Below are 15500 nucleotides of genomic sequence, written 5' to 3' on the forward strand. Positions count from 1 at the left end.
CTTTGAGGTTAGCAGTCCTGTAATTATCTTACAGCTTCACACCAGAAGCCCAAATCAAACAATTGTTTAGCTTAATTAGTAAAGGATATCTTGAGCATGGAGTTCTGTTTAAAGACCCATCTAAATGGGATCAAATGGACAATAGCAAAGATTACAACATAGGAACCTTAGGGACAATGAGTTTATGTTAATGGGGAAGGAACTATTTGAAAAGGCGGGTGACAGTGGACATACACCTTGAAGATTGTACTCAATGTCAAAGAATTGTACAGGTAGAAATTGTGAACTGGTGTATGTTCTAAGTATTTTCAACAACAATGAATAATAAAATAAATTATTTTAAAAAATTTTCAAAGAGGAAAAAACCCCACAAAAAACAGAAGTCCAGTTGGCCACTAGCTTGGGAGGAGACCACAGGCCTCAGCCTGCCCTCAAATCAACAGGTAGTGGCAGGGAGGGGAGCCTCAACCCCCACCCCCAGACATTTGACCACACACACAGGTGTCAGAAAACACATTTACCCGTACACTCCTGAGATGACCCTGACAGTCACATTTCCACTACCCCTTTGCCCAACAAACTCCAAGCTTTTGGCTGCCCCGACCAGGGCACTGGCGGCAGGACACTCAGCCTGGGAGGTGTGGCACTAAAGGCAGGGGGAGAAAGGAAGGACCACGGCCAGCACAAGGTCCAAAGTCCTGATGCTGGTGAGCGGAGGGGCCAGCAGTTCCAGGGGCAAAGGACACTTGACAGACCTGGAGGTGAGATCACTTGGGAAGTTAGATGGGGAGGAGGGTGCAGAAGTTGCCACGCCCCTGCCAAGTCCCTCTCAAGTCATAAAGCTGGAGATGGTTCCAAGTTGTCCCTAGTGTGAGGCAGGAAGGGACCTTCTGTCCACCCAGCAACTGGCAGGAGGTAGGATCCATAAATTAAATGTTTCTGGTAGAGTATGGTAGTCTCGATGGAACAGAAGCCTGGCGAAGACATGGTGGCCAGTGGGGCTACAGAGCCCGCCAAGACGGATGGGCGAACACAATGGGCTTCTTCTTGGCCCAGCGGGAGAAGACAGCCTTCTCGGTGATGAAGCGGTGGGCGCTGCGGGGTGCCCGTTCATGCGCCAGGTACATCTGACACTCATCCAAACGTCCTTTCTCGAAGTAGTGGTAAGGCACCGAGGGTTGGCTCTTCTCTCTGCAGGGTGGGAACAAGGCTGGGGAGTCAGACACCAGACCTTGTACCTCACCACAACCACCCTTCAACAGGTACTCCTGGCTGTCCTGAAGGAGGCCAGCACATGTGGGGAGGAGCAAGCAGCCTACAGATCCAGTCTACAGGCCAGATCTGCCTCTTGCAAGTTGAATGACACTAGGTACATGTACCCATGGTGAGGTTCAACACTCCATCTGTAAAATGCGGATGGAGATAGCCATCTTCCCGGGTGAGTGGGTAGGTCAAAAAGATGAGGACTGCAAAGTACCTTCACACCCGCAGAACAGAGCAGCCAGCCCTGTATACCCACCTGCCCACCAGGAGTGTGCCTGCCAGCAGTCTGGCCTGTAACCATGCAGGGGCACACAAGTTCCAGCTGTCGCAACCAAGTCTTGACTAAGAAGTTCCAGAGAGAATAGAGGGTGAAAACACGGGATCTTTTCTTGCTAGCTATAATTAATTATAATAATAATACAATAAACCCACTGCCATCGAGTTGATTCCAACTTATAGGGACCGTATGTAGCGTTTCCAAGGCTGTCAGTCTTTCTATAGGAGCAGAAAGCCTCCTCTCTTCTTCCAAGGAGCAGCTGGTAGATTTGAACTGCTGACCATGTAGTTAGTAGCCCAAAGCATAACTCACTACGCTACTAGGGTTCCTAATAGCAACATTACAAAATACTAATTTGAACTAGTCTGAAATATAATATTAAATCATATTTAAAAGAAACAGTAAATATTAATGAGTAATGTTTAATACTTAGTGTAAGTATTGGACTCCTGGTGTGGCACTGTAGTATCGGCACTGGACTGAGAACCAAAAGGTTGTCAGTTCAAATCCACCAGCTGCTCCTCAGAAACCCTATATAGGGTCACTGAGTGGCATCTGACTAGTATAAATATTAAATAAGAATAAACAGTAAAAAGGCATAATAATACTATTAAAAGGAATGACATATAATCTATAACTGATAGTAAGTACTGATCCTGGTGCTAGTACTGTGCCAAGTGTAACTATTGCTGCTGAGTGCCATCAACTTGGTTCTGACTCATAGCAACCCTGCATAGGGTTTCTAAGGAGCAACTGGTGGGTTTGAACTGCCGACCATGTGGTTCACAGTCCAGCGCTGATCCTCCAGCGCCACACCAGGAGTACTTCAGCAGATTATTCACTATTGTAGCTCTGTAGGATAAGCACGGGACTGCTAACCGCAAGGTCAGTGGTTCAAACCTATTGGCTGGTCCTTGGAAATTCTATACATGATCACTATGAGTCAGAACCTACTCAGAGGGCGCTTAACACCAGCACCACTAAATATTTCAAGGAGTCCATGGGGAATGTAAATGGTTGATGCACTCAGCTGAGAACAGAAAGGTTGTAAATTGAGTCTACCCTGAAGTACCTCAGAAAAAAGGTCTAGAAAATTACTTCCAAAAATTCAGCCACTGAAAACCCTATGGAACACAGTTCTACTCTGGCACACATGGGTTTTCTTGAGTTGGAATCAACTTGACTGAAAGTGGTTACTGGTTAACTGTTTCAAGAACATTCTGAGGAAGCCGCTGTTCTTTGTTTCTATGGGAGGAGATTAAGGCTAGGGAGGGGGCATGAGCAGCCCAAGACCACACACAACAGAGCTGAGGCTGAGCTCTTTCTCTCTTACCCCTACCCCTTGGCCACCTTGAAGCCCAAACAACCTGTACTATCTGAGCTCCTTGCTCTTCCAGCTGGAGGCCTGGACAGGGGTCCCGATCCTCACCACCCTGCCCTCCCGCCTGGCTTGGCCAGCCTGACCTGCAGTAGCTGTCGCTGACCATTCCATAGACCACGATCTCCTCACACATCTCCAGGGCAAGGATCATGGTGAACCAGCCGGTGCTGAGAAACGAGCCCGACTGCCTCCTGCAGGAAAAGGGACCTGTCAGCCACAGTAAACTCAGAGGAAGGGCCCCTGCCATGGCTCACTCACAACCTAGGGTGACCTTAACCTCTAAGGAGGGGATCCTGACCTGTCAGCCACAGTAAACTCAGAGGAAGGGCCCTGCCATGGCTCACTCAAGACCTAGGGCCACTGACCTTAACCTCTAAGGAGGGGGATCCTGAGGAATGCTGGGAAGAGACAGGGCAAGTCCAAGGACAGCAATAGACAAGACGCAAACAACCAAGGTCTGGCCAACTCCTCCCCACCCAAGAAAAGCTTAAGCCAAGCCATATTTGGAGCAAACCTCCAGGATAGTTGGTGTGGGGGCCCTGCTTGGGGTGACAGCAGGAGGAAACAGAATACAATGGGGCGGTGTGTAGAATGTCTGGAGCCAACAAGTAACCTCTCTGAGCACCAGACAGCCAGCTGTGAAATGGGGATAACCGTAAGTCCTACTCACAAACTGACACTAACCAGGCCCAGTGTTGGCCCTGAACTGGCTACACCTGGTACAGGGGGCAGTTGGGCAACAGACATCTTAGTAGGACAATGTCAAAGGGGGACAGTTGCTGGGAAGACAAGGAAACCAGGTAACTGGACAGGAGGCGCTCTTTCAGATGGGCTGGTTGGGGAGGGCTTCTCAGTGGTGACATTTCATCTAAATCTGAACAGCAAGAAAGATATGGGGGGAGAACATTCCAGGCTGAGGGAATAGTATGTGCAAAGGCCCACAGGTGGGACAAGTACAGTCATACAAGGAAGCCCAGATGACCAATACAGTTGGAGCAGAGTGAGTGTACGGGAGATGAGGAGGGGCCCAGTTTACACAGGGATCATGGGTCATGGCAGGAAATAAGTGCAGAGTCCCAACTTTCTTCTCTGTGTGATGAGAAGCTGCTGTAGGTCTGAGGGCAGGAGGCTGACAGGATGGATTTCACTGGGGAAGCCGGAGGAGGAGTTCAGACTACAGGGACAAGAATGGCAGCAGGGAGACCACCGAGGGAACTGCTGCAAAGGCAAAGAGCCAGTGGGATGGCTACAGAGTCACATCAAATGAGGGAGTCCAACTCAGTTTGGGGCCACAAAGTTGGAGAGGGACAGTCCCATTTTCTGGGCTGAGGAGACTGAGATAGGAGCAGATGTGAGGATGAGGGGGACGGGAGGAGACCTGAGTGTTCTTGGGATATGAAACAAAGTGAAATCTGCCTGGCGTGTGAAGAAGGCTGTTATTACACTGTAAGTTTCATGATCTGGAAGGGACTTCAGGGACCAATTCAGATCTCAGAACATCCCCTGGTGAGGGAAACCCTCCCTGGCAGTTCCCCACAACACACACCAGCCAGTTCTGTCCCATCATGAGATCAGGTCAAACACCCTTGCCTCCACTGGGGATTCTACATTTGTGTGATCTTCATTATCGGACAAGACCACACTGCCTCACCCGGTGATGGATAGATACACAAGAGGCTGCTGGCCCAGACTCACCGGTTCTTGCCTGTCTCATCCTGGAAGACCTGGTCGCAGTATGCCATCATGCGCTCGGTGAAGGTGTACATCCGTAGGCCTGGGTACATCTGAGTGAGCTGCAGCAGTGTGCGGTACGTGCGGCCGCCGAGCGCCCGGTCCATATGCCTGCCCTGACCCCACACCACGTAGAGCGTGTCTCGGGCCTGCTGAAAGTAGTGTGAGTAATTGCGCAGCAGCAGCGGCACACTCGTGTGCGAGATCACGCGCAGGGTGCTGCGCCGGCCCACGTCTGCCTCGAAGCCCACTGTAGGCGCCTGGTTCATGCGTAGCACACACTCAGCTCTGTCAATCTCAGCTCCCAGGCCTGAACCCAGCATCTGGCCAGAACTGGACACCACGGCACAGCTACGGCATGATTCTCGGACCAGTGGCTGCAGGGGATGGTAGAAAGGGAGTCCTGCACATAGGTTCCACTGACCTGCTGTTCTACCCAGTACCACCCACTGACCTCTCTTAATTGTGTTTCAGCTCTAAGTACTGTTATCAGATGAGGCTGGGCAGGAGGAAGGTCACACTGACATCTCTTCTGACAGTCAGTGCTTTCTGCTGGCCACCTTTCTTGCCTTTGAGCCTCTGCTTTTTCTCAGTGTGGACACTAGCAGTAATTATGTCATGGATTCCTTATGAGGGTTACATCAGCAGAAAAAAACAAAATTTTTTTAACAGCAGCAAATACACGAGGGGGCTTCCAAAAATTCATGGAAAATCTTTTCATTCTGTTTTTCCACATACTTTTTAAAAAAAAAACTGTGAATTGAGTGAAGGTTTACAGAGCATATCATCAGTTTTACATTCAACAAATCATACATTTCATTTCAACTCAATGATTTCAATCCCCTCAGTGCCTGGCGTAACTGGATGCCAATCGTTTGTTGATGTTAAATGCCATTGACTCAGTTCTGACTCATAAAGACCCTGTAAATGGTTTCCCAGGAGCAACTGGTAGATTTGAATCACCAATCTCGTGGTGAGCAAGTCAGCACTGCTTCTCCTACAGCACCACACCAGGTTGCCATACTAGGATTCATTGAGGAAACATGAACCTCAGCTCTTCTCGACTACCCATAGGTTACTACTACTTGCCTAGTCCAAGCCTGCCCACGTTGTGCTCAGTTTATAAGCAGAACAGGGTCTTCCGTGCCCCCAACAGGGTTGGGAACCTCTAGTTCTAAGCCTGAATCTGGCTCTGCCTCTCCTAGTTATGTGGCCTGGGGCAAATCACATTGCCTCTGTGGGCCTCAATTTCCTTATCTGTAAAATGGGGTGAAAGTAGCATTTACTTGATAGGGTTATGAAGATTAAATTTTAAACGCCTGTACTAACTTGTTATTGTTGCTAGGTGCCTGTACTAACTAGAGGGTTGTTATTGTTAAGCGCCATGGAAGTCAGTTTCGGCTCATAGCAACTCTGTATAGGATTTTCAAGGCTGCATATCTCTATGGGAGTAGAAAGTCTCATCTTTCTCCTGCAAAATGGCTGGTGGGCTTGAACCGCTGACTTTGTGGTTCACAGACCAGGGTTTATCCTACAGAGCTATCCACCGTACTCCATGTTAGGGCAGACACATATTAACTTGTGTGAATGGGGAAGACAGTAAATAATAAGAGGGAAGTCTGCAAAAAATGATGGAGGCAAAAGAAGATACTGGAAGGAATATAAGAGTTAAGGGTGGGGACATGGAGAGAGGGAGCAGCTGAGGACTCTACTCTGGATTCATGGGAAGAGACGCACTGAGAGCTGGCAGCCAGGAGGGAGACTTGCAGAATGTGCCCTTAGGTGGTGTAAATTATTATATATGCCTAAGTGTTTAAAAAAATAAAAAGAGCTGAAATGAATAGAGAGAAATACTGTTAACTGATGGTACATGGAGGGAATTATAATCATTGTAATCAAACAAAGTATATGATTTGTTGAATGTAAAACTGATGACCTGCCCTTTAAGTAAAAAAAAAAAAAAAGATGAGTTAAAGGCAACAGAGATAAGTACTATCATGTACACACAGCTACAATAGCAATAAGCTACAAATGGATGCACAGATAGACACGCAGGGTGAACAGCTATGGAAAGGAGAATGAGACTATCTAGATCCATGAATATAAATAGGTTTGAGAGAGGGTATTTCTATATAAGCATTTACCTAGGCTGCAAAAAAAACACAAAAACACAGGGGGTACAAAGTAATGAAAACTTCTTGGTGGTGGTGGTTATGTGCCGTGGGGTCGGTTCCGACTCATAGCAACCCTATATACAGGATTTCCGTGGCTGTAAATCATCACGGGAGCAGAAAGTCTCATCTTTCTCCCACAGATTGGCTGGTAGTTTCGAACTGCTGACCTTGTGGTTCACAGCCCCATTCGTAGCCATTACGCTACCAGAACTCCTTAGCTCTAACCAGATACCTTGAAGGAATTAATCACTGGGCCTAGGGGCTCAGGACCATAGTCTCAGGGAACACCAAGGTCAAGTGACATAACATAGTCCACAAAGACCATGTTACACATCCTATTTTGGTGAGTGGTGACTAGTCTTAATAGATTGAGAGCGTCACCTAAGGTCCAACTATTGGTCTCTGCCTGTCTGGAGGAAAGAAAAGTAAAGAAAATTGAAGACTCACAGAAACAATTAGTCCAATGGCCTAATGGACCACATGAACCTCAGCCTCCCACAACCCTGAGACTAAAATAACTAGTTGTTACTGGCTAAAACTATCCACTGCTCTGGAAGGGATCACATTTGAGAGTCCTGGACAGAGTGGGAGAAAAATGTTAAACAACACTCAAAATCATAAAACAGACTAAGCTTCCTGGTTAGAGAGAGATGGTGGAGACCTCAAGACTGTGGTCCTCAGTCATCCTTCAGTCCTGGAAGTGAACTCACCCTTTGGCTCAATTTTAGCCAAACAACTGATCGCTCTATAAGGGGAACAGTAACACTAGAGGGGTACACACGCCTTAGAATAATCAACCATTGGAGATCAAAAGGGCAGCATTGGCCCAAGGACAAAGTTCAAAGGTCAGGAAAGGTTAAAAAGAAGGAGGAAGGGAAACAGGAAACAAAGGGCGGTAGTGGGAGAAGTGATGTTACACTGTGGGGACTGCAATCTATGATGAAAGAAAACGTGAATGAATTTCTGAATGGACAACTGATTTGCTCTGTAAACCTTTACCCAATTTACAATGAAAAGTTAAAAATAAAAAAATGCTTGGAGTGTGATCAGCACAGACATAGGACACAGTAAGCCCCTCTTTCGAATTACTCCCCACAAAGAGAAGTTAATAGGTCTCAGACATCTACTAGGGATGAAATATCATGGTTCCCAGAGAAAGATTGCCTCTGATCTCATATGGGTCTAAGGAAGCCCCACACAGGACATGGAGACATTAATCTATGCAATACAAGGGACACTGTTACATCCTACTCAGGGACATTTAAAATCTAATATAGTATTGATTTAAGGATACATAGACCCTGAAAGTATAATACTCTCTGTGATAGGATAATATCCATACACCTACAAAATAGACCGGTTAATATCCCTATTATTCAAATTTACACACCAAACACTAAAGCCAGTGATAATAAAATGGAAGAATTTTACCAAGTTCTTCAGTCTGAAATTGATTAAACATGCAATCAAGATGTATTGAAAATTACTGACGACTGGAATGCCAAGATTGGAAACAAAGAGGAAGGATCAGTAGTTGGAAAATATGGCTCTAGTTATAGAAATGATATTGGAGATTGCATGATAGGATTTTGCAAGACCAATGACTTCTTCATTGCAAATACCTTTTTTCCCCCCATTATTGAGAGAATACTTTATTAATATCTATAATCAAACTCATGTAGACAAGACCTCACATATTTAATAGAGTGCGTTACCCCTGTACAAATGGAAAAAAAAAATAACTTTAATGTTTCTAGACCAATAACAAATACTTCTTTTAAACAATAAAAAATGACTATACACCCAGGATCTGACAGTGTTTTGTTCTGCTGTGCATAGGGTCGCTATGAGTTGGTACCGACTCGATGGCACATAACAACAAAATACACATGGACCTCACCAGATGAAATACACAGAAATCATATTGACTACATCTGTGGAAAAACTCCATATCAGCCAAAACAAGACCAGTGGCAGACTGTGGAACAGACCATAAATTGTTCATATGCAAGTTCAGGAGGTTCAAGATTACTGGCTGCTCCTCGGAAATCCTATACAGAGTCGCTATGAGTTGATACCGACACAGCGTCACTTAACAACAACAGCAAGGGCAAAATCACTGTAGGATAATGCAATGAACTGAAAGGTCTGTTTGAACTGCATGGTCAGTGGTTCAAATGTACCAGCTGCTCCTCAGAAACCCTATACAGGGTCACTATGAGTTGGAATTGACTCAATGGCACTTAACATCATCAACAACATGGGCAAAATATTGAATGATGCAGGAAGCATCAAAGGAAGATGCAAGGAATACACAGTCACTGTACCAAAATTAAATGGTTAATGTTCAACCATTTCAAGAGGTAACATATGATCAAGAGTCAGTGATACTGAAGGAAGATGTCCAAGGTACACTGAAGGCATTAGTAAAGAAAAAGGCTCCAGGAATTCATGGAATACAAGTTGAAATCTTTCAACAAACCGATGCTGCACTGGAAGCACTCTATGCCAAGAAATTTGGAAGACAGTTACCTGGCCAACTGATTGGAAGAGAGCCATTCCAAAGAGAGGTTACCCAATGGAATGTAGAAATCATTGCACAATATCACTAATATTTCACGCAAGTAAAATTTTGCTAAAGATATTTCAAAAACAGCTGTAGCGGTATAGGGCCAGATTCAGACAAGGACATGGAATGAGGGATATCATTGTTGATGTACGATGGATCTTGGCTGAAAGCAGAGAATATCAGAAAGATATTTACCTGTGTTTTACTGACTATACAAAGGCTTTTGACTGTGTGGATCATGACAAGCTATGGACAACATTGTGGAAATTGAGTATTCTAGAACACTTAATGGTGCTCATGAGGAACCTGTACACAGACTAAGAGGCAGTCGTTTGCACAGAACAAGGGGACACTGAATGTTTTTAAATCATGAAAGGTGTGCATCAGGGTTGTATTCTTTCACCATACTTATTCAGTCTGTACACTAAGCAAACAATCTGAGAAGCTAGATTATATGAAGTGGCATCAGGATTAGAAGACTCATTAACAACCTATGATATGCAGATGACACAACTTTGCTTGCTGAAAGCAAAGAGGACTTAAAATACTTACTGATGAAGATCAAAGACCACAGCTTTTAGTATTGGTTGCACTTTAATGCAAAGAAAACATAAAACCTCACAACAGGACCAATAAATATTATCAAGATAAATGGAGAAAAGATTGAGATTGTCAAAGACTGCATTTTGCTCAACACTCAGGGAAAGGAAGCAGAAGTTAAGAAATCAAATGACATGTTGCATTAGGCAAATCTACTGCACAAGACCTCTTTAAAGTGTCAAGAGCAAAGATGTCAGTTTGAGGACTAAGGTGTGCCTGATCCAAACCATAATATTTTCAATAACCTCATATGCATGTGAAGTTGGACAATGAGTAAGGAAGACCATAGAAGAATTGATACATTTGAGTTATGGTATTGGAAGAGAATACCACAAGTACCATGGGCTATCAGAAGAACAAAACAAATCTGTTTTGGAAGTATAGCCAGAATGCTACTTAGAAGCCAGGATGGCCAAACTTTGTCTTTCATACTTAGGACATATTATCAGGAGGGATCAGTCTCTGGTGAAGGACATCATGCCTGGTAAAGTGGAAGGTCAGCAAAAAAAGAGGAAGACTCCAGTGAGATGGGTTGGCTCCACAGAACAAAGCACCTAGTGATCTACTCTTATAAAGATTACAGCCTAGGGAGCCCTATGGGGCAGTTCTACTGTTATATAGGGTTACTATGAGACAGGATTTTCTCTATGGCACCCAACAACAGGGCCAGTTTCTATAACCCACAATGAAGAACAAGACTTCATTATGCTGTACTCATTTTGGGCCATCCTGACAATCGAGGATTACTATAATTTCCCAAGAAGTGTTCTTTCTACTTGTGTCCAATGAGGCCTTTTAATTTTTCAATTAGTTTCCAACTTCTAAAAATTGGTCCTGATACCATGGTCATTTGGTATCACATAGTCCACAAAGACAATGTTCTATCATCCTTCTTTGGTGAGTAGCAACTGGGGTCTTAAAAACTCATGAAAAGCTATCTAAGGTGCAACTATTGGTCTCTCCCTGACCAGAGGAAAGAAGAGTGATGGACTGAAGATGCTTGGAAATGATTAGTCCAATGTACTGATGGATCACATGATTATTAGACTCCACAATCCTGAAACTGGAACTAGATGGTGTCTGGCTACCACTACCAACTGCTCTGAAAGGGAGCACATTAGAAGGTCCTGGAGAGAGAAGAATATGTGGAACAGAACTCAAACTTTAAAAGGCCAGACACACTGATCAGATAGAGACTCGTGGAACCCTGAGACTATGACCCTCAGTCACCCTTCAGGTCTGGAAGTGAACTCACCCCTCTCACTTAATCTTCAGCTAAGCAATAGATAGGTATATAGAGGGGACAACAATCCTAGGAAGGTATGCACACTATAGAATGGTCAACCATTCAGGATCAAAAGGGCAGCATTTACCTAAGAACAAAATTCAGAAGGGTGGGAAAGGAGAAAGAATGGAAACAAGAAATACAGGGAGGAAGTGGAATAGGTGATACTACATTGAAGGGATTGCAATCATTGAGATGAAACAAAGTATATGATTTGTTGAATGTAAGACTAATGATCTGCTAAGTAAACCTTCACTCAATTCAAAATAAGTTTAAAAAAATTTTTTTTAATATACATTTTTTTTTTTTTTTAAATTGGTCCTGACATTCAAAACCTGGATTCTTGGCTTCTCTTTAAAAAACAGAGTACGTGATCACCCCAGGCCTTCATATCCATGAGGCTCCAGAATGTCTGGTCTGAACATTAGCTGCACCCATGGTAGATGGGACAGGGTCCACTCAGTCTAATTGGCCATTCATTCCACCTGACCAATCCTGTGGGCATTCACGTTTGCACCTTCACCCACCCCACCCCATTGGTTTGTTTCGTCATTGATTATTTATCTAGCACCTGTTCTGAACACTGTAGAATTATCCAGTTTAATCTTCACAGCGACCTAACCAAGACAGGTGCTGCAATGGCGATCTTTTACAGATGAGGAAGCAACTGAGACACACAGAGATGATTCAAAATTTGTCTCCTCCAAGCCAGGGTCCATGAGTCCTCCAACTCAAACTGGGAGCTTTCTGCACTATGTTCATATGGGATGCTTTTGAAAGCACTCACTGGATAAGAAATATGGGGCCGCTGAAATCAGCGTGAGAGAGTAAAGTGTCCCCACCAGGCCGAGCAGAGCAAGGATGAGGAGGTGGGCACTGTGGAGCAGCAGTCATAGCTGACTCGTCACCCCAGGGTCCAGCTCTGGGGTTGAGTGTGGCTTCTATCTGTGTCCTCTTTCTATCTCCAGAAGCTTTCAGCACAAGGCCCAACACATCTCAGGTGCCATATACATGCCAAGTGAATGCCTGGGTTAAATGTGTGGAAGATAACGCTAAAGATGTAAAGCATGCACATAACACAACATGATCTGATGGTCTCCTCCACTCGACTGGGAGTTCCAAGCAGGCAGCCACGCTGTCTGACTCCTTTTTATCTGCAGCACCCAGCTCAGAGCAGCCAGGCTCAAAGAGGTGATGCGATGGTAAAGGTCACAGAGCAGGCGGGCCAAGGTCACAGAGCGGGTGGGCCAAGGAGCCAAGCCTGGGGTCTGGGTCGACTTGGCATAAGCTCAGGTATCAGTCCCCCAGTTTGGAGGAAGAGATTAGCCTATGGCTAGGCTCGCCCCCAATTTGTTGCCTGACTGACTCACCTTCCCATCTGGTACACTGCTATATCCACTGAAGTGCAGGGGTCCTGGCACAGTGGGCCTAGAATGAGTGGAGAGGTGGGGTTCCAGGCAGGAGGCCAGGCAGAGGGGCAGGCAGGCCCAGCCGCACATTAGGAAGTAGACAGCAGACAAAACCAAAGAGCCCAGGATGATGAGCAGGATTCGACCCTAAGGGAAACAGCGGTCATGGTGGGGAAGCACAGGAAAGAGGGGTGGTCCCTGGGGATCTCAAAATCTCAGCAGTAGGCTATGAGAGCAGTTGTTTCATAGATCCAGACCCCGGTTTAGCAGCTTCTTGATATGAGCAGAATCTACTGGGCCTTACTCTAGGTTGCCAGGCTCCAGGAACATGAGGCCCTGGAGGTCAGCTCCATCACTATCTCAGTATTCTGGGTAAGAACACGGATTTGGGGTGAGCTGTATGGTTCAAAATTACACAGCAACGAAGTGGCAACATGAGGTCGCAAATCCAAGTTGCAGAACCCATGCTCATAACTCAACGCCCGAGTGGACTTTGCAGCCTTGAATATGACTGTCTTCCTCCTCCACGAGCTGGAGACAGCATTACTGCAGTGTAGACTTGTGGGAATGGTGGTTATCTCAGTTACCAAGTGCTGCTAAAACAGAAATTCCACACATGGTGGCTTTAACCAACAGAGAGTTATTCTCTCATAATTTAAGAGTCTAAAAGTTCTAATGGCGTCCTAGAGTGGTGCTGTAGGATCAGCACTGGACTGCCAAAAGAAGGTTGGCAACTCAAACCCACCAAGCTGCTCCTTGGAAATCCTACGCAGGGTTGCTATGAGTTAGAACTGGCTCAACAACACATAACAACGGAAGTCCTAATACAGGGGGCTACCTCCAAGGGAAGGCTTTCTCTTTCTGTCAGCTTTGGAGGAAGGGACTTCCTTCTTCAGCTTGTTTCCTGGTTCCTTGGAGATCTCCATATTGCTCAGCATCAATTCCTCCATTTCTACTTCCTTCAGGATTACTTGTTTAATCTCTTTTATATCTCAAAAGAGATGGACTCAAAGTACTCTCTAAACTAATCCTGACCATGACCATAACAAAAACAAGCCATTCCCAAATGAGATGATAAACACAGGAGGAACCCAAACCAAATCCGCGGTCTTAGAGTTGATTCTGACTCACTGCATTCCCCTAGAGGGTTTCTGAGACTGTAAATCTTTACAGGAGCAAATAGCCTCATCTTTCTCCTGTAGAGTCGCTGGTGGGTTTGAACTGCTGACTTTGTGGTTAGCAGTCTAGTGCTTATCCTACAGTGACACCAGGGCTCTTTAACTACAGATATTTGTTAGGTGTGGCCAAGTGTGCTCAGACTCATAGCAACCCTATGCACAACAGAGCGAAGACAATGCCCAAGGCATCCTCACAATCGGTACGCATAAAGGTTATGTTTACAACACGTATTTTGGGGGGTCACAATTCAATCCAGAATATGGTGAAAGTATTCAGTATACTGTAAAGTCAAAAAGCTACCAGCTCCTTCAGCCCCTGGCCTGAGGCTACCCAACAAGGGCCCACCAACCCTACCCCATCCACCGTCCAACACAGTGTTTGTTCCCTTAGCCAATGATCATGATCTGGGTCAGCTGTCCAGGTGAATAAGGAAAAGGTAGAAGAAATGCAGGGCAAGTGTCATTCAAGAAATGTTTCAAAAATTTAAAAGCTGGCTGCCCAGCCTGCCTCTGTCCCGGCTCCCCAAATAACGTGCCAAAGGCTATTGGAACAAGGAAGCTCTCGTGGCAAACCCAGTAAGGAGCAGGGGCAGGACCCTGAGTCATGTGCTAGCACACCCTGGTCACCACCACCTGTCTCTCTGGGCTCCATATTTCTCCCAAGACACAGGTCCTTAACTGGCCCCTCAGAAACTGCCTAGTAGTTGGCTGGCGCTCTTTGAAAATCAGAGGTGGGAAAGCAACCCTCACCCACACACATCCTGCCAGCTGAGAGGCCCACCCTCTCCTGCCCACAAGCCACACCAGCTTCTAAAAATATTCCTGTGTGGCCAGCTGTGTGCAGTGGGTTCAGGAGTGGCACCTGGTCCCACAAGGAGCCCACAGACCTTGGCTTAAATCAAGTCGGTGTTGACTCCTTCTCCCAAAGTCTACTGAGTAGACAGGAGTAACTGACATCACTGAACTTTCACGACATATCCTGTTTCCAGGGGGGCGCCTAAGCTGGGTGACCTGCGGAAATGCTCATTGGAGGTGGGTATATTACCCCCTTTTTAAGAGGGTGAGGCATTGAACCAGAAAAGGGACACCACTTGCCTGGGGCCACACACACAGTCTAGTCTTTTCAGCCCAAGAGGGTGAGGTCATAAGTAGCACTCAGCCCTGGGATCAGAAGGAACCCTGAGTCCCCTGAGAGCCCTCTTCTTCCGCCACTTACCGGAGCCTTCATGCTGCCGCCCAGCAGCTAGCGTCTGCAGGGCTCTGGCCGGGACGAGGTGGGAGCTGGGTACCTGCCAAGACCCAAAGTCTCAGAGCCCAGCCGGGAAACTAAGGCAGGGGAGAGATCAGGCAGAAGTCCAGGTCAGATGGCGCCAGGAAATCAAATGCCTTAGAGCTCCCGAACTGCGGGTAGCACAGTCCCATCCTAAAGGAGCAGGAATTGGCGACCTTTAGGGGACCTCTCACCAATCCAACCCCCATTGTGTATATGGGGAAGAAGAGGCAGAGAGAGCCTTCCGCTCAAGGTCATTCATCGAGTCTGGAGCTGACAAAGGCAGGAGGTAGGATCCCGGGCTCCCATCCCATCTCTCCTACTCCACCACCACCCCCACTCGCGACACGCAAGGAAGGCGGG

At 46.2% G+C, this 15500-nt stretch overlaps 1 protein-coding gene across 1 annotated transcript; it reads right to left on the reverse strand.

The window, feature by feature from the left end:
• Window positions 1-942: 942 nt before the first annotated feature.
• ST6GALNAC4 (ST6 (alpha-N-acetyl-neuraminyl-2,3-beta-galactosyl-1,3)-N-acetylgalactosaminide alpha-2,6-sialyltransferase 4) lies at window positions 943-15097 on the reverse strand. Its single transcript, XM_006834805.1, has 5 exons — window positions 15084-15097; window positions 12651-12836; window positions 4617-5029; window positions 3005-3112; window positions 943-1191 (listed from the first exon to the last, which is right to left on the reverse strand). Exons 1-5 carry the CDS (start codon window positions 15093-15095, stop codon window positions 1002-1004), a joined length of 909 nt encoding a protein of 302 aa, XP_006834868.1. The 5' UTR covers window positions 15096-15097; the 3' UTR covers window positions 943-1001.
• Between the last annotated feature and the right edge of the window lie 403 nt (window positions 15098-15500).

The sequence above is a fragment of the Chrysochloris asiatica genome, unplaced genomic scaffold (assembly GCF_000296735.1).
Source record: "Chrysochloris asiatica unplaced genomic scaffold, ChrAsi1.0 scaffold00014, whole genome shotgun sequence".
Taxonomy (NCBI): domain Eukaryota; kingdom Metazoa; phylum Chordata; class Mammalia; order Afrosoricida; family Chrysochloridae; genus Chrysochloris; species Chrysochloris asiatica.